We start from the raw sequence: 21239 nt of genomic DNA, 5'->3' as shown, positions 1-21239 counted from the left end.
TGCAAGCTCCATGAAGGCAGGGTTTTTCCTTTAGTTCACTGATATATCCAAAATTCCTAGAAGAGTGCCTGATAATAGTCGGTGCTCAAGAGTCGGTGCCCTTGAATTGTTGAACTGAAGGGTATACTGAAGGGGGTTTGGCTTAGACTCACAATAGTATGTTCAACCTCACAAATATTCAGGGAGATGTCATTTAAACAAGAGACCTTCCCATGACCGTCAGATTTTCTCTTTTTACAACTATTATAGGCTGATGTCATCAGGTATAAAGACGTGACAACACGGAGCCCTTTGTAGTTTATTGTGAGACTGTACGTAGCCATAGTCACAGGGAGAACAACTTTGCCATTTCTCTTTCTGAGCCTAGAGAGATCCAAGGATGAGCACCATTTATCACCATAAAATATAGAGAGTGACTATCTCAGTCTCAGTAGAGACCTAGACACGTGAAGCATTTATTCTGCTTCTAAAGTAAGTTACCAAAGTCTACATCTCTAGTTTAGAGGAATTTCACCTAATACTCAATGTAAAAAGCAACTTGAGAGAATTCCCTGGCAGTCCAGTGGTAAAGACTCTGCACTTTCACTGCTGACGGCCCAGGTTTGATCCCTGGTCAGGGAACTAAGATTCCACGAGCTATGCAGAGTGATCACATACAGAAACAAACAAAGCTACACATAAAAGCTAAAAAAAAAAAAAGCAACCTGAACATGAGACAAGCACATACATGCCAAAATTACATCTATTATGTAATTATTGTTAAACAGACAAAATAGTACTATATATTTTTGGAAATATGTATACACATATATGCATATGAAAATCATGAAAATATAAATGAGAAGAAACCATCGTGATTTCAGGAGGTGGGAGTGAGAGGAAAAACAATGAGTAAGTGGAGAGGAGGGAGAGTAAGACTGTGTTATTAGAATAGATTAAAAAAAAAAAAACATCTGAAGCAAATAGGGCAAAATGTTAAAATGATGTGGGTATCCAAGTGTCTACTATATTCTGTGCTTTCGTCTATATTAAAGATATTTTAAATTGAACATTTAAAAATATACTACATGCTTTATACTTTATTCAGGGTTAGCTATCTTCCCTGAGTATATAATATGCACAAAGTAAGTAAGTAGTATTTGTGCACAATTTTTTGTATAATACTTATTGTGATTTTATCTTTCTTAAAATTTCATGCAATTAGCAGTAAGTGAAAGAGGATAAAAGCATTCAGGAAATATGGATTTTTGTTGATATTAAACTCTTTTATCCATTTGAATTGCCATAGATAGAACTACACCTCCGTGGCTTCCTCTGACATAGAGATTTTTTAAGTTACTCTGAAAAAATATCTGTAAATCTGATAGAAGTATGATAAAATATTAGGAAAAAAAGGAGTTTATACTACACAATTCCACTTTTGTGTTGGTATCTCAAATCATGTATTTTTTCCTGAAAATAGACTGTATAAAAGCAGACATACCGGAAACTGAGATCGCTCAGATACAGGTAGACAGTGACCTCCTGGTGTGACCATCTCTGCCAGCGGCTCTCCTGGTGTGCATGCTGCCACCTCGTGGGGCGTTTCGGGAACGACACTGGTACCACAGGCATCACAATCTGCCATTAGCTTAGAACAAAGTTGTGTCAAACCCATCTTTGGTCAGCATGCCCAAAAGACCTTTGAGTCGTGAAAAGAGCTGACGGTCTCCGAAGACCTGGTTTCATCCCTGAGCACCCAGTGCAGCCAACAGCTGCGTGTCCTCACTGTGTCCATCTCGGACAGAAGCAGCGGGCTCGGCTGTTTGCTGGTGGGCCGCGTGAGCCCGCCGGCTGAGGCTCCAGGCTCACCCAGAACCGGCAGACAGGGACCGGCGCGCCGGGGTGGGGCTGGGGAGGGGGAACGGGCTGGGGCGCCCCTGAGTCCTGCACCGGGCGCCCTCGCGGCCGGCCCCCTTTCAGCCGTGTTCTCCTTGCAGCCTGCACTTCATCGTGTTTGACACGGAGCTGGCCCACGACATCCTGCGGGTGTGGGACGGCCCGGCGGACAGCGCCATCCTGCTGAAGGAGTGGAGCGGCTCGGCGCTGCCCGAGGACATCCACAGCACCTTCAACTCCCTCACCCTGCAGTTCGACAGCGACTTCTTCATCAGCAAGTCCGGCTTCTCCGTGCAGTTCTCAAGTAGGTGAACGGCCCCTCCTCCCTCCGCAGTCCTCTCCTCCTGGGGTTGCCAGAGCGACAGGGCCCATTCCTGTCTAAAGGTTCCCCCTACTCCCGACAGGATGGACCTTTTGTTGAGCAAAATATAAAAATTTGAAAACCCCTATCAAGAGAACGGTTTGTCTTAGGAAATTCTCTCCACTCTCAGATGGTGATAGACAGATGCTGTCTTTGGTGGTGGTGGTTTACTCGCTATGTTGTGTCCAACTCTTGCGACCCCATGGACTGTAGCCCACCAGGTTCCTCTGTCCATGGGATTCTCCAGGCAAGAATATTTGAGTGGGTTGTCATGCCCTCCTCCAGGGAATCTTCCCAACCCAGGAATCGAACCCAGGTCTCCTATATTGCAAGCACATTCCTTACCAACTGAGCTACAAGGGAAGGCCATGCTCTCTTTAGTTATGTGGAAAGAAAATACTTTAAAGATTTGAGTTAACCAGTAAGTATCTGAACTTGGGCCCCAGACAGGTGTGAGTCTGTACCAGAAGGTGAGGTTTATCTTGGGTGCCCCCTCCCCACACCTGACATCTAGCCCAGGCTCCTTCACCCCCGTGGACGCTGCCACGAAGTCTGGATGTTGGCAGTCTGCTTCAGCTGTCTGCTCTCAGCTCCCCTGCCATTCTCCCTGCTTAGGGCTGAGGTGTCAAGCAGCTTCTGTAGGACAGTCATCTCCGAGGATTTAGTAGCTTCACGTTTGCAGCTTTAAATGCTCACCTCCTGAAGACGGTCCCCGCCTTCACTGTCCAGCACATTTTTAAGGAATCATTTCCAGACGGAAGGGGTGGGGATATTTTGTGGCAGTTGAGTCTGTGAATACCCTTCAAACCGCACCATGTAGAAGTGTGGTATAATGTGGTAGCTCCCAGGCCAGCTGTCATCGTAAACCAACCGGAATTTTCACATAAACACATTCTGGGTCGATTCATCTCTTGGCAGGTCACTTGTGAGCCACATTTAAGATTTATATTAGAACATGGATTGAGGTCAATTTTATGTTTTAAGGGGTTGGTAATGAAATTGAGGTTAAAGTCTGCACAATTTCTTACCTCGGGTTCGCTGTGCTTCAAGGCAGTAATTTGTGAACACGTGTTCACGGAATAGAATCTATATGTGGTAAAAATTTCACTGCTTTATGGCAAAAATATCAAGGTAAGTTTGCTCCAGTTATCCTGGATTGGGGAAAAAAATGTTTTTGTTCCAAGATTATATAATTTTTGCTCTTTTTCTTTGTCTGCTGTCTTCAGAAACGGTGGTGAGAGTACACGGCAGGTGTGGTGTACTGTCCTTATTTGACAACAAAACCTTCGGTACCGTTATGAGGTTATGTTTTCCCCTCCTACCCATTATGTACTCTCCTGGCTGCGTTTTTGCTTTTTTCCTTTTATAATAGACTTTTTCAGCGCAGTTTTAGGTTCACAGCGCATGTGAGAGGAAGGTGCAGAGATTTCCCCCGTAGACTCTGCCTCGGCCTATACACAGCCTCCCCTATTATCTATATCCCCACCAGATGGTACATGTGTTACAGCTGATAAACCCATACTAACACGTCATCACTCCAAGGCCATGGTTTACATGGTGTTCACTCTTGTGTTGCACATTCTATGAGTCTGGACAAGTGTGTAATAATATGTATCCATCATTACCGTCTCATCTTTTCCCATTCATTCCTCCCCCATCCTAAATAACCCCTGCCAAACAGTGATAGTTTGTCTTTCCCCATAATTTTGCCTTTTCTAGTATCAGGTAGTTGGAATCATATAGTATGTAGCTTTTTCACATTGGCTTCTTTCAGTTAATAGTGTGCATTTAAAGTCCCTCTACCACCCTTATGGCAGAAAGTGAAGAACTAAAGAGCCTCTTGATGAAAGTGAAAGAGGAGAGTGAAAAAGTTGGCTTGAAGCTCAACATTCAGAAAACTAAGATTGTGGCATCTGGTCCCATCACTTCATGGGAAATAGATGGGGAAACAGTGGAAACAGTGTCAGACTTTATTTTGGGGGGCTCCAAAATCACTGCAGATGGTGACTGCAGCCATGAAATTAAAAGACGCTTACTCCTTGGAAGGAAAGTTATGACTAACCTAGATAGCATATTCAAAAGCAGAGACATTACTTTGCCAACAAAGGTCCATCTAGTCAAGGCCGTGGTTTTTCCAGTGGTCATGTATGGATGTGAGAGTTGGACTGTGAAGAAAGCTGAGTGCCGAAGAATTGATGCTTTTGAACTGTGGTGTTGGAGAAGACTCTTGAGAGTCCCTTGGACTGCAAGGAGATCCAACCAGTCCATTCTGAAGGAGATCAGTCCTGGGTGTTCATTGGAAGGACTGATGCTGAGGCTAAAACTCCAGTACTTTGGCCACCTGATGTGAAGAGTTGACTCATTGGAAAAGACCCTGATGCTGGGAAGGATTGGGGTCAGGAGAAAAAGGGGGCGACATAGGATGAGATGGCTGGATGGCATCACCGACTTGATGGACATGAGTTTGGGTAAACTCCAGGAGTTGGTGATGGACAGGGAGGCCTGGTGTGCTGCGATTCATGGGGTCACAAAGACTCAGACATGACTGAGCAACTGAACTGAACCGAACTGAAGGCCTTCCCTTAGCTTGATGGCTCATTTCTTTTCAGTGCTGAATAATATCCCATTGTCTGGATGTATCACTGTTTATCCATTCACCTAATGAAGGAACTGTTGATTGCTTCCAATTTTTGGTGATTATGAATATAGCTGCTATAAACATTTGCATGTAGGTTTCTGTATGAACATAAGTTTTTAACTCCTTTGCATAAATACCAAAGAGTGTGATTTCAGGATTATCTGGTAAGAGAATGTTCTTTTATTTCTGACCTTTTAAAATCTTCCCTTTTAAAATTTCAAGTGACGGAACAAAGAAATCATTTATTTTTTTACATTCTTCATTATATTCTCTTTTAAAAAGACATCTCCTAGTTTGGGTTAAAGACAAAGGAGTGTCTTTTATTATAGTTATTTGAGAGCATAGACATTTATATCCTATATTTGTAATTATGCAAATAATATATTTAATTAATATACTTAGGAAGTGATAAACATGAACACGTCCGTTAAAGTTCCTACAAAAATGAAACTTGCTTAACTGAACTTTGGTTTTCCAAGTGTTCTAGTTTGAACAATATGAAATTGTCATTTTTGCAGATTAAAAAAAATGGTTAAATATTGGCATTTATGGTTTAACGTAGCATTTTGTATGTGTGCATGCATGCGTGCTCAGTCACTTGAGTCATGTCTGACTCTTTGTGACCCTATGGATGGTAGCCCACCAAGCTCCTCTGTCCATGGGATTCTCCAGGCAAGAATACTGGAGTGAGTTGCTGTGCCCTTCTCCAGGAACATTTGGTATAGGGAAATACCATTTTAAGAGTGAAAATATAATGTTGACTCTGAGGTATTTTTGTGAATGAGTTTCTACGAGGTCTTTAAAACTCTATGGGAAGGAAAAATTGCAAGATATATAAACATTGCTTGGCATTATTTAGAAAAACTTGGATTGAATTGTGATGCTGAAAATTTGGGTTTGTATCTTGACCTCTGGGGCTTCCCCAGTGGCCAGTAGTAAAGAATCCACCTACAATGCAGGAGCCGCAGGAGATGCTGGTTCAGTCCCTGGGTCAGGAAGATCCCCTGGAGCTGGACATGGCAACCCACTCCAGTATTCTTGCCTGGAGGATACCATGGACAGAGGAACCTGGCGGGCTAAAGTCAGACTAAAGCGACTTAGCACAGCACACAGCCCAGCACACTTTCCCTTCGTCTGCTCAGATCTACTCTCTGCCATGTCTCAGGCTTCTCAATCCTAGTGGTGGACATGTGTGGATGAGCTTGGTGCCTTTTAGCTGGTTCCTCCAGTGAAGATCTCGGGCAGGAGACAAGAGGTGCGGGGAGGAAAGTGGTGTCAGGCTGTAATATATCTCCCTTTCAGATTCCCTCAATCAGCGCTCACTGTTCTTCTCAAGAAGCTGTATCCATACAGTTCCTTTCCAGGTTTCTATACACCTAGTAACTACACTTCTACTTGGACTTTTCCAAATCCAACATTTGTAAGGAAACCTTCTCAAATAATCCCCTGGAAGTGTGTCATATCTTTCATTTTGGATTTTCAATGATAGAGTTCCCAAAGGAACATTGTCAAACCCATGAAACTGACATCCCCATGTCCCAGGAACCCCCTTCAGCATCAAGCTGGGATATCTGGTCAACCTCCTTGTACCCATGACCAAAAGTATAGCTTTCCACTTGTGCAGTTTCTGAGCCATTTTTTCCCCATTGGGGAATCCAACTATAAAACTAAATCAGGCTGGAGCCTTTCTAAAACAAAGGCTTGAATCCCCTTGAAAAATGTGAAAGAGCCTATCCCTCGAGCCCAAGAAGCCTTGCTGCTCTTCTGTAGGTAGAAGCTGGGAAAAGCCCATTTATTTGTCTTAATAATCCTGAAACATAAAAAGAAGAGGTACTTTATATGTAAGTTAGATAATGCTGCCATTCCTAATACAAGCTAACGTTAGACTGTGAAGTACTGGCACTAATCTGTGATTTCAAAGGGGCTTCCCTTGTAACTCAGGTGGTAAAGAATCTGGCTGCAATGTGGGAAACCCAGGTTTGATCCCTGGGTTGGAAAGATCCCCTGAAGGAGGGCATGGCAATCCACTCCACTATTCTTGCCTGGAGAATTCCATGGACAAAGGAGCCTGGTGGGCTATAGTCCATGGGTCACAAAGAGTTGGACATGACTGAGCAACTAACAGTTTCACTTTCATGATTTCAAAATAAAATTTTAAAAAATAGTGGAACTTAAATATTTTCCTCAAATAATTGATACTTCAAGTATGACCTTTGTTGCAAAACAAAAATGACATTTATTCAATAGTCTTAAATTAGTTTTCTTGGTAAACCATTCTAACTTGATAGTATGCCAATACTGTGTGAGCTCTGCATTGTAGGTGTAACTTAATCATTGAAGGGAGAAGCTTATTTGAATAGTTTTCTCAGACATTTGAATTATCAGATTTTCCTCAATAAACTTAAAACAGGAGAATTTAACATCAGTGTTGCTCTCCTTCTCAGTCACAGAATCCCATACCTGACTGGGGCTTTTTAATTTGACTGCTTGTCTGTTATTAAGACACCTTCTTCAGCTGTCTTCCGTATCCCCACCCTCTCCTGGTCCTCCTTCTTCCAGTGGCCACCCCATTAGAGTCTTTTCCCTGGCTCTCATCTTTCCTTCCCCAAGCTGTGAAGGCTGGATGCCATGAGGAACATCCTTGTGTCGCTCTCTTCTGTCAGTGTCTCTCCTTGGGCCTTACCAGCCAGCCTCGTGAGCCCTCCCCGGGGTCCTCAACTGCCTCTGGGGTCTCCCTCCGGTTTCACATGGAGACAGAAACAGGTGACTTAGCACATGAAACATGACCACATTCCAGTTCTCTCCACTCCCAAACCTGGTTTTCGCCAAGCCTTTCCCATCTCGGTGAATGCTAGCTCCATTCTGAGAGTTTCTCATGAGAGAGCCTTTGAAGTCATTTTTTCATAAACCCCTTCATCTTCTGCCCCCCATATACTCCAGCATCACTTTCAGTAGGGCCCATATTCAAAGTCCCAGATCCAGCCAGTTCTCTCCACTGTACACATGTCCCCTTGGTCTGAGTCCTTTTGGCCTGGACTGAGCCTCCACAGATTACTGATGGGCTTCTCTCCACTCTTGGATAAGTGTTTCCTGATCAAAGGAGCCAGGATAGGTCTTTTAAAAAATATATCGGCTTCTTTATTTATTTGACTGTATTGGGTCTTAGTTATGAGACATGGGATCTTCGTTGCATCACGAGGAATCTTTCGTTGTGGCACATGGACTCTCTGGTTGTGGTGTGCAGGCTCAGTAGTTATGGCATGCAGACTTGGTTACTCTGTAGCTTGTGGGATCTTAGTTCCCAGACCTGGGATCAAACCTGTGCCCCCTGCATTACAAGGTGGATTCTTAATCATTGGACCACCAGGGAGGTCCCAGGCTGGGTCTTAATGAGGCAACTTGCTTCTGGCCAGAACTCTCCACTGTCTTCCCATCTCAGCCAGAGAGAGTTCTGGTTCTCCTTCTTGCCAGAAATAACAGCTATCAAAGCTTGTATGCAAACTTCTGCAAAACCCTTCTGTATGTTTTCAGTTTTCATCCACAATCACTGCCCCCCAACCCTATCAACCTCCTGTGGCATCCATGCCAGCAGGAGGCCAGCCCTGCTTGGTAGGCACATGTTTGGTATATGTCCATTTTACATCAGAGTAAATGGACATATCTGTTATTAGACAGATCTACTAACATGTATGCATCTTTGTTGAACTTTTAAGCTTTATAATTCTTTATACATATATCTTTACCTAATATTTTCCTCTATGCATGCTTTTCCTCTTTGCTTGCTCAATGAATCCACACATGGACAGAATATATTTTAAGGCCTCTTAATCAGAATTAATCGCATTGTCACTCGCAGTCCCCAAATGCAATGCTCATGTTTCTGATACAGTGTGTGCCCCATCGTGTGTGAGCATCTTATTTGCAATCTAAAAGACTAAGGTTGGGCTTCCCTGGTGGCTCAAATGGTAAAGAATCTGCCTGCAATGCGGGAGACCCAGTTTCGATCCCTGGATTGGGAAGATTCCCTGGAAAAGGAATGAAACTCAAGTATTCATGCCTGGAGAATTCCTTGAATAGAGGAGCCTAGTGAGCTACAGTCCATGGGTCACAAAGAATCAGACATGACTGAGACAATTGCCTGGACTGAATGATGAGACTAAGTTCCTGGAGGGCAGAATGTCCAGAACATGATATATAGTCAGTGGTTACAAAGTGTTTTCTAACTGAATATACTTGAAAACTTTCTAGTGATGCGAATCTTAAAAATACTAGGATGATTTTGATTGTGTGACAAGAACCATATCATCTACTGATCTTCTGAAAAGGTTGTGTTTTAATACTGACATCAGCTTCATTCAAAGATGTTAATAGAAAAGCCTTTAATAATAAATGTTTGAATGCTAATTTTAATAATAAAGATTCTTCCACCCCTGAGTTATCTTCTATCCCAATGTTAGTAGTTAAGATAAATAGTCCTTATATAATATCTATTATCAGTAGAAGTGGTCAGGATAGACCGTTTTTACTGCTAAAAAACATTGCTGCTGCTGCTGCTAAGTCGCTTCAGTCATGTCCGACTCTGTGCAACCCCATAGATGGCAGCCCACCAGGCTCCCCCATCCCTGGGATTCTCCAGGCAAGAACACTGGAGTGGGTTGCTATTTCCTTCTCCAATGCATGAAAGTGAAAAGTGAAAGTGAAGTCGCTCAGTCGTGTCCGACTCTTAGCAACCCCATGGACTGCAGCCCACCAGGCTCCTCTGTCCATGGGATTTTCCAGGCAAGAGTACTGGAGTGGGGTGCCATTGCCTTCGTATGCATCTTTGTTGACCTTTTTAAGTTTTATAATTCTTTATACATTTATCTTTACCTAATTATTTTGATACCAGGTAGAAACCAAGCAGTCCATTTTCATTTTATAAAGATTAATACCCACTTTAAATGAACATAGTTTAACCTCTGATTTGTTAAATTTCCTTATTTTATTTTATAAAAATGATCATTCTTCCCAGCGTTAAGGCAACCTTGGGCGAGGAACGACTGGTTATTGGTGGTGACCCTTAACCACAGTGCTGCACGTCCATGTGCAGGTTCGACGGGCCGCTGATGGAGCAGCTGCACAGCACGCCTCCCTGCCGTGCACTTTACCTGCCCTGTGCTGTAGAACAGCACCCCTCCCCTAGAAAGGAGAACTACCAGTGCTCACAAGGTATTCAAGCCCGCTCAAGGTCCATTGTCCCGCCAGCTCCACACAGCATGTAATGCATGAGGACAAGAACTGACGAGTGCAATTATGTTACTTGTAATCAGCCTAACACTTTTCATTAAAGCTTAATTACCATTTAATCATGCATAAAATGCAAGAAAATGGAGTTCAGTTCACAGGAGTGACCTTTACTCTGGGGGGTTAAATAAACGGCGGCTGAGCCTCCAGTGGTCAGACTTCTAGGCCCTCCCACCCCAGGGAAGACAGGCTCCAGGGTGATCTCGCTTCCTCGGAGTCCCAAGATGGATTTCCTGTAAATAGCGGCCGTAACTACACGACATCCCTCCCTAATTTACTTTATTGGAAGATAATTTAATAGGTACATTTTCATTTTAAAAAATCATTTGTTGTTTATAGCAAGAGAGGCCCTTGGGGCTGCCAGTTGCCGAGCAGAGTAGGGTTGTTTTATAGGAATGAGTCGGTCATAAACCCTGGGCTCCTGCGCCTCCTGTCTACCTGCAGACAGTACACGGCAGGTGCCACCAGATGGCCACCCACCCTCTCTGCTTTCTCAGGACTCGTGGGGTCTGTGGAACGTTGACCACACATTCTTGTCTTTGGCCACATGCACACGTAGATTGTAAATGAGGCCAAAGAGTTTTGTCCACCTTTGATACCAGGCCTAGCTCACGACAGAGGTAGAATGGTTGTTCATTGAATTACTGAGACTAAGATGCTGGCTTAACTGAAATTCTAAATTCTGGATTCCACAGAGTGCTGGGGTTTTAGCTGTGGTTGGTGGTGGTTTAGTGGCTAAGTCATGTCCAACTCTTTGAGGCCCCATGGGCTGCAGCCCGCCAGGCTTTTTGTCATGGGGTTTCCCCAGCAAGAATACTGGAATGGTTTGCCATTTCCTTCTCCAGGGGACCTTTGCAAACCAGGGGTCAAAACTGGGTCTCCTACATTACAGACAGATTCTTTACCAACTAAGCCATCAGGGAAGCCCTTTTAGCTGTGGTTAGTTTTGTCAAATGCCACCAAGATTGATAGGAAGAGGAACAGAGAGAAACAGGACACCTGAATGACACTTCTCCTGTTCTTGGGGTCATGTCTTTCCCCCTGTCCAGTTGTATTGAAATATAATTGACTTATTGCATATAAGTTAGATTCTGCAATCTGAAAAATAAAGCAGACTAGTGAATATTTTAAAAAAGCAGACTCATAGATAGAGAGAACAAGCTAGTGGTTACCAGTGGGGAAAGGGAAAGAAGGAGAGGCAAGACAGGGGTATGGGATTAAGAGGCACAGACTAGTATGTATAAAATAGATAAGCCACAAAGTTATACTGTACAGGGAAATATAGTCATTGTTTTGTAATAGTGTTAACTCAAGTATAATTAAAAAAATATATCAAATTGCTGTGTTGTATGCTCCAAACTACTATTGTAAATCAGCTATACCTCGAATTTAAAAAATAATAAAAATAATTGACACATAGCATTGTGTAAGTTTAAGGTGTACAACATGTTGATTTGATACATTTATGGACTGAACAGAATGATCACCACCTTAGCTTTTGCTCACCTCACATCGCTTACCGCTGTTTTTGGTGGTGAGAACAGTGAAGGGCTACTCTTTGAGCAACCTGCAGATACACAGTGCAGTCACATACAGCCATCTTGCTGTGCACTGGACCACAGCACTTACTCATCTGTAGCTAGAGATCTGTGCCCTCTGACCAGCATCTGTCCATCCCACCCCCCCACAGCACCGGCTCCTAGGAATCACCATTCCAGCCTCTGATTCTGTGAATTCAGCCTTTCCAGATTCCAAATATATGATATCATACAGTATTTGTCTTTCTCCTTCTGACATCTCACTTAGCACACTGCCCTCAAGGTCTATCCATCTTGTGGCAAATGACAGGATTCCCTTCTTTTTCATGGGTGAATAATAGTCCTGTGTATGTGTGTATGTATGTATGTGAGTGTGTGTAGCTGTGGGATTGCTTGATCATGTGGTAGTTTCAGTGTTTTCAGGAACCTCCACACTGTTTTCCATGGTGACTGCACCAGTTAACATTCCCACCAACAGTGCACAAAGGGTTCTTTTCCTTGAGGGTGTGTTTAATACTTACCATGAGAGAGAGAGGAGAAGGCAATGGCACCCCACTCCAGTACTCTTGCCTGGAAAATCCCATGGACAGAGGAGCCTGGTAGGCTGCAGTCCATGGGGTCGCTAAGAGTCGGACACGACTGAGCGACTTCACTTTCACTTTTCACTTTCATGCATTGGAGAAGGAAATGGCAACCCACTCCAGTGTTCTTGCCTGGAGAATTCCAGGGACAAGGGAGCCTGCTGGGCTGCCATCTATGGGGTCACACAGAGTCGGACACGACTGAAGTGACTTAGCAGCAGCAGCAGCATGAGAGAGAGAGGAGCCCTTTTCTATACAACCAGCCAGAGCGTCATCTGCACCTACCTTTCTGCTAGTCTCGATCCCACTCATACTGAAGGCTCATAAACCATTCCTCAGACATCAGCGATTTCTGTGCGGAGTCCTAGCATGATTCCCCCAGGACCTCAGATGTAACTCTGCGTCACACACGATGCTTTGGGCAGGGTTATGCTTTCTTGCTTTAATGGGAAGGAAGTGCTCCTAAATTTTATAGACTGAATTATCACAACATCATTCAGAAATAAGCTGAGTCAGTGAGGACAGCATAAAAAATGAGTCACTGTCACAAATATTGCGGTTAAGCATCTGACCACTCTGTCCAGAATAGAGGTCACCCTTAGTTTCATAATGTGTGTGATCACATTGGTGTAATAACTAGGAATTAATGAACTGACCACTCATTCATTCATTTGTGTATTCTTTTATTTATACACTGACAACTAAAAAAATTTAGTCACAACCTGAAAGTAGAGTGTTATTTTATTGGGTGAGAATGTTTAGGACTCCAGCCCAGGAGGCAGCATCTCAGTAACGCTGAGAAAACTGCTCCAAGGAGGTGGGCAGGGGAGTCAGGCTATATACAAGTCTGCAGCAAAGGGAGCAGGCAGTCTGAACATCAAAGACTGGGTAGCGAGTTAAGGAACTCAGTGTTCTGTGCATGAGAAGATGCAAGCCTCGGGGCTGCCTGAATGCATGCCTTTTGTGTGCACCTCGGCTGTCTGGGGCCAATCCAGTTTCCTTGGTCACGTCTCTTCCTGCATTCCCCCATCTCCTCGGCAAGCACATGGAGTGTGACAGCTTACGCTGGATCACAGTTTGGGAAGGCTTATTCACATTTAGAGGCCAGAAATCACCGATGGTGGTGGCATTTCTTGTTTATTGATATGGCAGAAGATCCTTGCATTTCACAACACCAACCAGTATTCAGCCCCTTCCTGCTGCATTCCTGATGCTTTGTGAATGTGGAGGATCAGAGCTGAGATGTAGATGTTACCTGGTCTTCATAAAAGATATGGAAGAGGCAGGGGGATTTCACCTCCCCTGAGGCTTATGCTGTTCACCCAGTCTCTCTCCTGGTCTCTGTCTGCCTCCTCCGGACAGCCCGCCTGGCACCCCAGCTGCCTAGGCAGGACTCTGCTCCACTGTGGCTCACAGAGACAACCTCTGCTGTCCTTGAGTGACCAGCCACCTCCGAGGTCCTCAGCACCTCTCACACCCTGTGGTCTCCACTCTATCCACCCGTCACTCTCAGGAACACACACTGCATTCAGATTTAGCAACACTGTTAGAGTGGAAAGGAAAAAAATATGTATACACATACACTTCCCTGGTGGCTCAGACGGTAAAGCACCTGTCTACAATATAGGAGACCCGGGTTCGAGCTCTGGGTTGGGAAGATCCCCTGGAGAAGGAAATGGCAACACACTCCAGTACTATTGCCTGGAAAATCCCATGGACAGAGGAGCCTGGTAGGCTACAGTCTATGGGGTCACAAAGAGTTGGACACGGCTGAGTGACTTCACTTTCATACACATACACATGTAATCTTAAGTATTATGAGACTCATTTAAACTATAGTAAGCTGCATACCATTCTAATGGATAATGGCAGAAACCAAAGAGGAACTAAAGAACGTCTTGATGAGGCCAACTTCGGGAGATGGTGAGGGACAGGGAAGCCTGGGCACTGAAGTCCATGGGTTGCAGCTGGAGCATCATCTACACCTAACTTTCTGCTAATCTCGATCCCACTCATACTGAAGGCTTGTAAACCATTCCTCAGACAGCAGCGATTTCTGTACAGAGTGCCAGCATGATCCCCCAGGACCTCAGATAGGGCAACTGAACAACACCACCAAGCTGCATAATCCTGTATCTTGATGAGGGTGAAAAAGTCAGCTTAAAACTAAGCATTAAAAAAAAATTAAAAATTAAGATCATGGCATCCGGCTCTTACTTCATGGCAAACAGCAGGGGAAAAGGTGGAAGTAGTGAAAGACTTCCTCTCCTTGGGCTCCAAAACCACTGCGGACGGTGACTGCAGCCTTGAAATCAGAAGACGGTTGCTTCTTAGCGGGAAAGCTATGACAAACCTACACAGTGTGCTGAAAAGCAGAGACATCACTCTGCCAGCAAAGGTCTGTATAGTTAAGGCCACGGTCTTCCCATGGTCATGTACAGGTGTGAGAGCTGAATGGTAAAGAAGGCAGAGAGCCAAAGAATTAACGCCCTCAAACTGTGGCGCTGGAGAAGACTCCTGAAAGTGCCTTGGACAGCTAGGAGATCAAACCAGTCTATCTTAAGGGAGATCAACCCTGAATATTCACTGGAAGGACTGATGCTGGAGCTGAAGTTGAAGCTCCAATACTGTGGTCACCTGATGCAAAGAGCCAACTCATTGGTAAAGACCCTGATGCTGGGAAAGATTGAGGGCAGAACAAGAAGAGGGCATCAGAGAATGAGATGGCTGGATGGCATCACCAATGCAATGGACATGAACTTGGGCAAACTTCGGGAGATGGTGAGGGACAGGAAAGCTTGGTGTGCTGAAGTCCACAGGTTACAAAGAGTCGGACATGACTGGATGACTGAAAAACAACAACAAGCTGCATAATCCTGCATCAGATAACCCTCAAAGGTGCACAAACATGTGCACACACATGTAATATTATATAAGTTTTAGAATAGGCATCACAGAGGCACTGTTTTCTACCCAGGACTTGGGGCTAAGCCCCATCTACACAGCTCTGTAAACAAGCATGTGTATGATTTTCGTGTGAATTAGGTGAAATTAGGGCATCATACTCTTTTTCATCATACTCTTTTTGCTGCCCACAGTGTTGATGAGGGCTAATCTCAACAGTAAGGAACACAAAAGCACTTTGATTTATCGATTTTCCCCAATATAAGGGATTGCTATTATTTATTCTCAGTTCTAGAGGCATATTGACTCAGGGGAAGTATATGTGATAAATGAGACAGTCTGCGGTTCTCAAATTAGATCCCCCCTCTCTCTTGCCTCCTGTTTCACACCACTCAGTTCACACTGACAAAAGCAAGATCCTCCTGATACTTGGAAGGTGTGGAGATAGTGAAGCTGTGATTTAGAAACAGGAAAAGACGGTAAACAAGTGAATAGCACTTGATCACCCTAATGATATAGTACCAGATCTTTGCATTGCTGTAACCATCAGAGATTTCTGTAACATACTGAAGTTGTTAACCCTGTACTTGTTATCAGTGAAGAATTTGCAGAGTGTCTAATGAAAAATGTGATACTCATCTTTTTCTCTCAAGTCCATCTTATGTATACAGATTGTTTTATTTTTCATACCTCAGAGAACTGAGAATCAATTTAACTGTGGTGACTAATGTTATAGACATTTAGAAATTAATCTTTGGAGGATGAGGGTTGAAGGTTTTGAGTGTGACTAGATATAAAGAAACTAAAATCTCTTTGAATAACTGAATGAGGGAATCTTTTTTGTTATGAGGATGCAAAACATAGGATTTTATGATATGTTCAAAATTTGCATATTTTTGTTACTAATAGATGTAATGATTTTTTTTTTAATAACTAAAGGCTAAAATATTTTTAAATCTGCAGGAACAGACATACTTGGCTTTCCATACATGGTATATTTGACATGATGAAAGGAGTTATGTTCATTAGTATTTTTTTCAGGGCACTTACTATTCCTTTACATAGGAGGGGCTAAGCTTAGTCCTCAGTGCAATCTTTGGAACTTAACCAACATAACTGATTCAGATACTATGGTGAATGCGAGTAACCTGTTACACTCTTATATGTTTTAGAAATTTTCCAAGTGCATTCTTTTACATACCTGGTCCAATGTTTACCAACCATGTGGCATGCAGAACTCAAAAATATAGTTTTATAATTAGCAAATAAATATTAAAACATTTATTTGCAAGGAATAGAAACATTATTTGACTTACAGATACCTCCTAAATTGGACATTTATTATGTCCCACTAATGTTCTAGTTCCAATAAATGATTATGAGGATCTTTGAGATCACTTTAAAAGCTAGTTTGAAACATTGAAAACAAGTTAATTAAAAAATTCTTGTTGTGTAGTCACCCAGTTGTGTCCAACTCTTTGCAACCCCATGGACTGCAGCACACCAGGTCTCCCATCCCTCACCATCTCCAGAAGTTTGCCCAAGTTCGTGTTCATTGTATCAATGATGCCATCCAGCCATCTCATCCTCAGATGCCCTCTTCTCCTTCTGTCCTTAATCTTTCCCAGCATCAGGGTCTTTTCCAACGAGTTGGCTGTTCACATCAGATGACCAAAATAGTGGGGCTTCAGTTTCAGCAACAGTCCTTCCAACGAGTATTCAGAGTTGATTTCCCCTAAGACTGACTGTTTTGGTCTCTTTGCTGTCCAGGGAACTCTCAGGAGTCTTCTCCAGCACTACAGGGCAAAGGCATCCATTCTTTGGTGCTCTGCCTCTTTATAGTCCAGCTCTCATAACTGTACATGACCACTGGGAAGACGGTAGCCTTAACTATGTGGACCTTTGTCGGCAGAGTGATGTCTCTGCTTTTCAAAACACTGTCTAGATTTGTCACAGCTTTCCTGCCAAGAAGCAGTCATCTTCTGCTTCCATGGCTCTGGTCACCATCTTTCACTCTCTACCTTTATCCTCATCAAGAGGCTCTTCACTTTCTGCCATCAGAGTGGTATCATCCACATATCTGACATTGTTGATGTTTCTCCTGCCTATCGTGATTCCAGCTTGTAGCTCATCCAGCCTGGCCTTTCTCATGATGTGTTCAGTGTTTAGGTTAAATAAATGGACAGCCCTGTCATACTCCTTCCTCAATCCTGAACCAGTCAGCTGTTTCATACAGGGTTTGAACTGTTGCTACCATACATGACCACTGGAAAAACCATAGCTTTGACTAGATGGACCTTTGTCTGCAAAGTAATGTCTCTGCTTTTTAATACTCTCTCTAGGTTGGTCATAGATTTTCTTCCAAGGAGCAAGTGTCTTTTGATTTCATGGCTGCAGTCAGCATATGCAGTGATTTTGGAGCCCAAGAAAAAAAAGTCTCTCACTGTTTCCATTGTTTCCTCATCTATTTGCCATGCAGTGATGGGACCAGATGTCGTGATCTTAGTTTTTTGAATGTTGAGTTTTAAGCTGGCTTTTTCACTTTTATCTTTGGCTACAAAGAATGTAATCAATTTTGTCTCAGTATTGACCATTTGGTGATGTCCATGTGTAAAGTCATCTCCTGTGTTGTTGAAAAAGGATGCTTGCTATGACCAGTGACCTCTTTGTGGATCACTGCCTTGTCGTCGTGATGGGGCTTGCATAATTAAAAAATAGCCAATGTTATAATATAAACGTAGTGGACTCAGACCCTACTATAAGCAGCAGAAATGGTACAAGGTCAATTGTTATGAGAAAGTGACTTCTGAGTTTGAAAATGAAAATCTGTAGTGTAGGGGGATTTATCATCTAGTTTAATAGCTGCAATATAAATAGCTCTTGGATTATTATATTTGGATTTAATTAGCATGAAATATGGGACTTGGGCTTTTTTGCTTTAATGGAATTCACATTCTGCATTGTGGAAAATCAAAGTGATTGATTTATTTCTGTTGCATGTTGAAGTTTTTTTTTTTTAATTGTAGGATTCAATTTACACTTACATTTGATAGTCTACTTTAATGACATATTTTCATAGCTATTAAGTGCTTATTCAGTACAAAGACCATGAAAGCAAATGTTCCACTTTTGAAACATTGTTACAGAGGACATTTGAGTAGCAGATCATAAAAGGTATTTAATGTTTTCTTATAATAATGTTACCCTTTCTGTCAAGTGTTTTAATACCTGTGCTTTCACTGACAAAGTAAAATCTTTCATGCATTCTGAGGTTTCAAGGTATCTATCTGAAGAACCAGTTCAATTCAGTTGCTCAGTCATGTCCAACTCTTTGCGACCCCATGGACTGCAGCACACCAGGTTTCACTGTCCATCACCAACTCTCAGAGCTTGATCAAACTCATGTCCATCGAGTCAGTGATTCCATCTGAAGAATCTTGGCCTTAAATTTATTTTCCTTGCCTGTGGCTCACAGTAATAGCATTAATGAAGCCTCTCAGTAAGTAGTAATTGTGTACTTGAAAGGACTTTTGCTTGATTTAGTATATTTTTTAAAAATTCTGAAATAGTCATTAACCCCAGGAACTGGTTAAACTGACAATATATAGTCTGCAACTTCAGATTTGCCAGTATCCACCCATAATTTCACAATCCTGAAGCCCACATTGCTTCCTGTCATGAAGAAGTATGCAGAAATACACAATTCCTATACTGACTCCTAACTCTTCATCCCTTCAAGTTTTGAAATTAAACATGAGTATATACCTACATGGAACTTCCTTGGTGGCTCACTGGGTAAAGAATCCGCTTGCAATGTGGGAGACTCAGGTTCAATCCCTGGGTCATGAACCCCTGGAGGCAGCCATGGCAACCCACTCCAGTATTCTTGCCTGGAGAATCCCATGAACAGAGGAGCCTGGTGGGCTACAGTCCATGGGGTTGCAAAGAGTCAGACATGACTGAGCAGCTAATGACATACACACATATACCTACACAAAAATAATTTTAAATATAAAATGATTTGTATTCATTTTATATGATTCAAGTGAATACTACAATTCAGGCATATACATATGCATGTGTGTGTATATATCCATATAAAAAAGCTTATATATATATACATAAATCTTTTTTTTCTTTTCTGCACTGGTATTTATTGCAGCGCATGGTCTTTTCTCTTGTTGCAGTATGCAGGCCCTCTAGTTTTGGCCCATAGGCTCTAGAGCATTCAGGATTAGTTGCCCTGTGGCATATGGAATCTTAGTTCCTTGACCAGGGATCGAACCCATGATCCCTGCATTAGAAGGCAAATTCTTAACCACTGGACCACCAAGGAAGTCCCTATATAATTTAAACTTTTTATTTAAAAGTACTTATAAATTCACATGCCCATGTAAGAAGTAAAACAGATCCTGTGGACCCTTAAGAAGTTCCTCCCAAGTGGTAACCTGCAGAACTAGTGTACACATCACAGCCAGGCTGTCAACAATGGCCAGTCAACAGGCGGAACATCTATCACCCAAAGGTTCCTCAGGATGTCCTTTCAGCCACCCACTGCCCTCCTGCTGCCTCCAGGCAACCTCTAATGTGCCCTCCATTTCCATAACTCTGCCGTTCCCAGAACATCATATGAAAGGAATCGTGTAGGCTGTAGTCTCTCAGGACTGACTTTTTCTCTCAGTTTAGTGCTGAGGAGATTCACTGGGGCTGCAACGTGTGCCTTGGGTTCATCCCTTTATGTGGCTGAGTGATATTCCATTGACTGGAGGTACCAGCTTGTTTAATCATTCACTCACTGAAGGACATTTAGCTTGTTTCTAGCTTGGGACCATTATGAACGGAGCTGCCATAAACATTCATGTACAAGTTTTTGTGTGAACCTAAGTTTTCATTTATCCAGGATAAATGTACAGAAGTGTAATTTCTGGGCTGAATGGCAATGGAATGTTTAGATTTTAATGGCCAAATGATTGTCCAGAGGGCCTGTACCATTTTACATTTCTACGAACAATGTATAAGTGACTCCTTTTCTCTGTATCCTCACCCAGTATTTGATGTTGTCTTTTTATATGATATAATTAGCTGCACTAATAGGTATGTTGTATGCTTATATGATATAATTAGATGCACTAAAAGGTGTGTAGTGATATCTCTTTGCAATTCCTGAATGGCCAGTGATCTTGAACATCTTATTACATATTTATTTGCCATCTGTACATTCTCTTCAGTGACATGTTTTTCCATGTCTTTTATTCATTTTCTGGTTGAATATTTTCATGTTTTCCTTTTATTTTTTTTTTGCATTTTCAGAATTCTTGATATGTTTTAGATACTAGTCTTTTGTCAGATATGTGAATTTTAAACTGCTTTTCTTGGTCTTCATATTGTCTATCCATCTTCTTAACAAAGTCTTTTTGGGGAAAAAAGTTTTTAATTTTGAAGTTTAGTTTATTAATTTTTGCTTTTATAGATGGTGATGTTGTTGCCATGTCCTTGCCTAGCCCTAAATCCTCAAGATTTTTCTCCTAGACATTTTTCTGTAAGTTTTATGGTTTTACATTCTGTATTTAAAGCTGTGATCAACCATGAATTAACTTCTGTGGAAGATGTGAGGCTTGCATCAAGGCTGGCTATTTCCCCAGTGCCGTGTGTTACTTTTGAAATCCAGGGGGAAGGATCTGTGAAATGTGCATCCATCACTTTGAGCAGCCATCACTTCTGTTCTTGACCTTGGAAGATCTTAGAAAACTCTGTGTCTCCAGTTCCTGAAGCACTTTGATGTTGTCAGGAGGGAGAGGAAGAATGTAGATCAAATTAGTGGACCTTGGTAGAATTTGGACCCACCTTCTTTCTTTAATGTGGAGCCTGGGATTGAGTGGAAACACTGCATTGGATGAATTGAGGTTCCTCTTTCCTGTGTGTTTTCAAACCTTTTCCAGCCGCTGAAGCACTAATGCATGCTTGATGGAGTTCTGGTGGCCAGCTCATGTTTATCCTGTCAAACACAGTCAGTGGCCCTCCAGAAGGAGATTTTCTGTGCCATGATCTAACCCAAA

The 21239-nt window shown here is 42.6% G+C and overlaps 1 protein-coding gene across 1 annotated transcript in view; it reads left to right on the top strand.

Annotated features, from left to right (window-relative positions):
- Positions 1-21239, top strand: part of CSMD1 (CUB and Sushi multiple domains 1) — a 2074203-nt gene that overhangs the window by 1784538 nt on the left and 268426 nt on the right. The window contains exon 27 of the mRNA XM_086379826.1: positions 1980-2182. Within this exon, the coding sequence (XP_086235952.1) occupies positions 1980-2182 (203 nt within the window). The remainder of the gene's footprint in view (positions 1-1979; positions 2183-21239) is intronic.

The sequence above is a fragment of the Bos grunniens genome, chromosome 27 (assembly GCF_055505025.1).
Source record: "Bos grunniens cultivar Pamir isolate PY7600 chromosome 27, Bosgru_T2T1.0, whole genome shotgun sequence".
Lineage (NCBI taxonomy): Eukaryota > Metazoa > Chordata > Mammalia > Artiodactyla > Bovidae > Bos > Bos grunniens.
The sequence above is the reverse complement of the archived record's forward strand: the minus strand, read 5'-3'. Positions and strand labels throughout refer to the sequence as shown.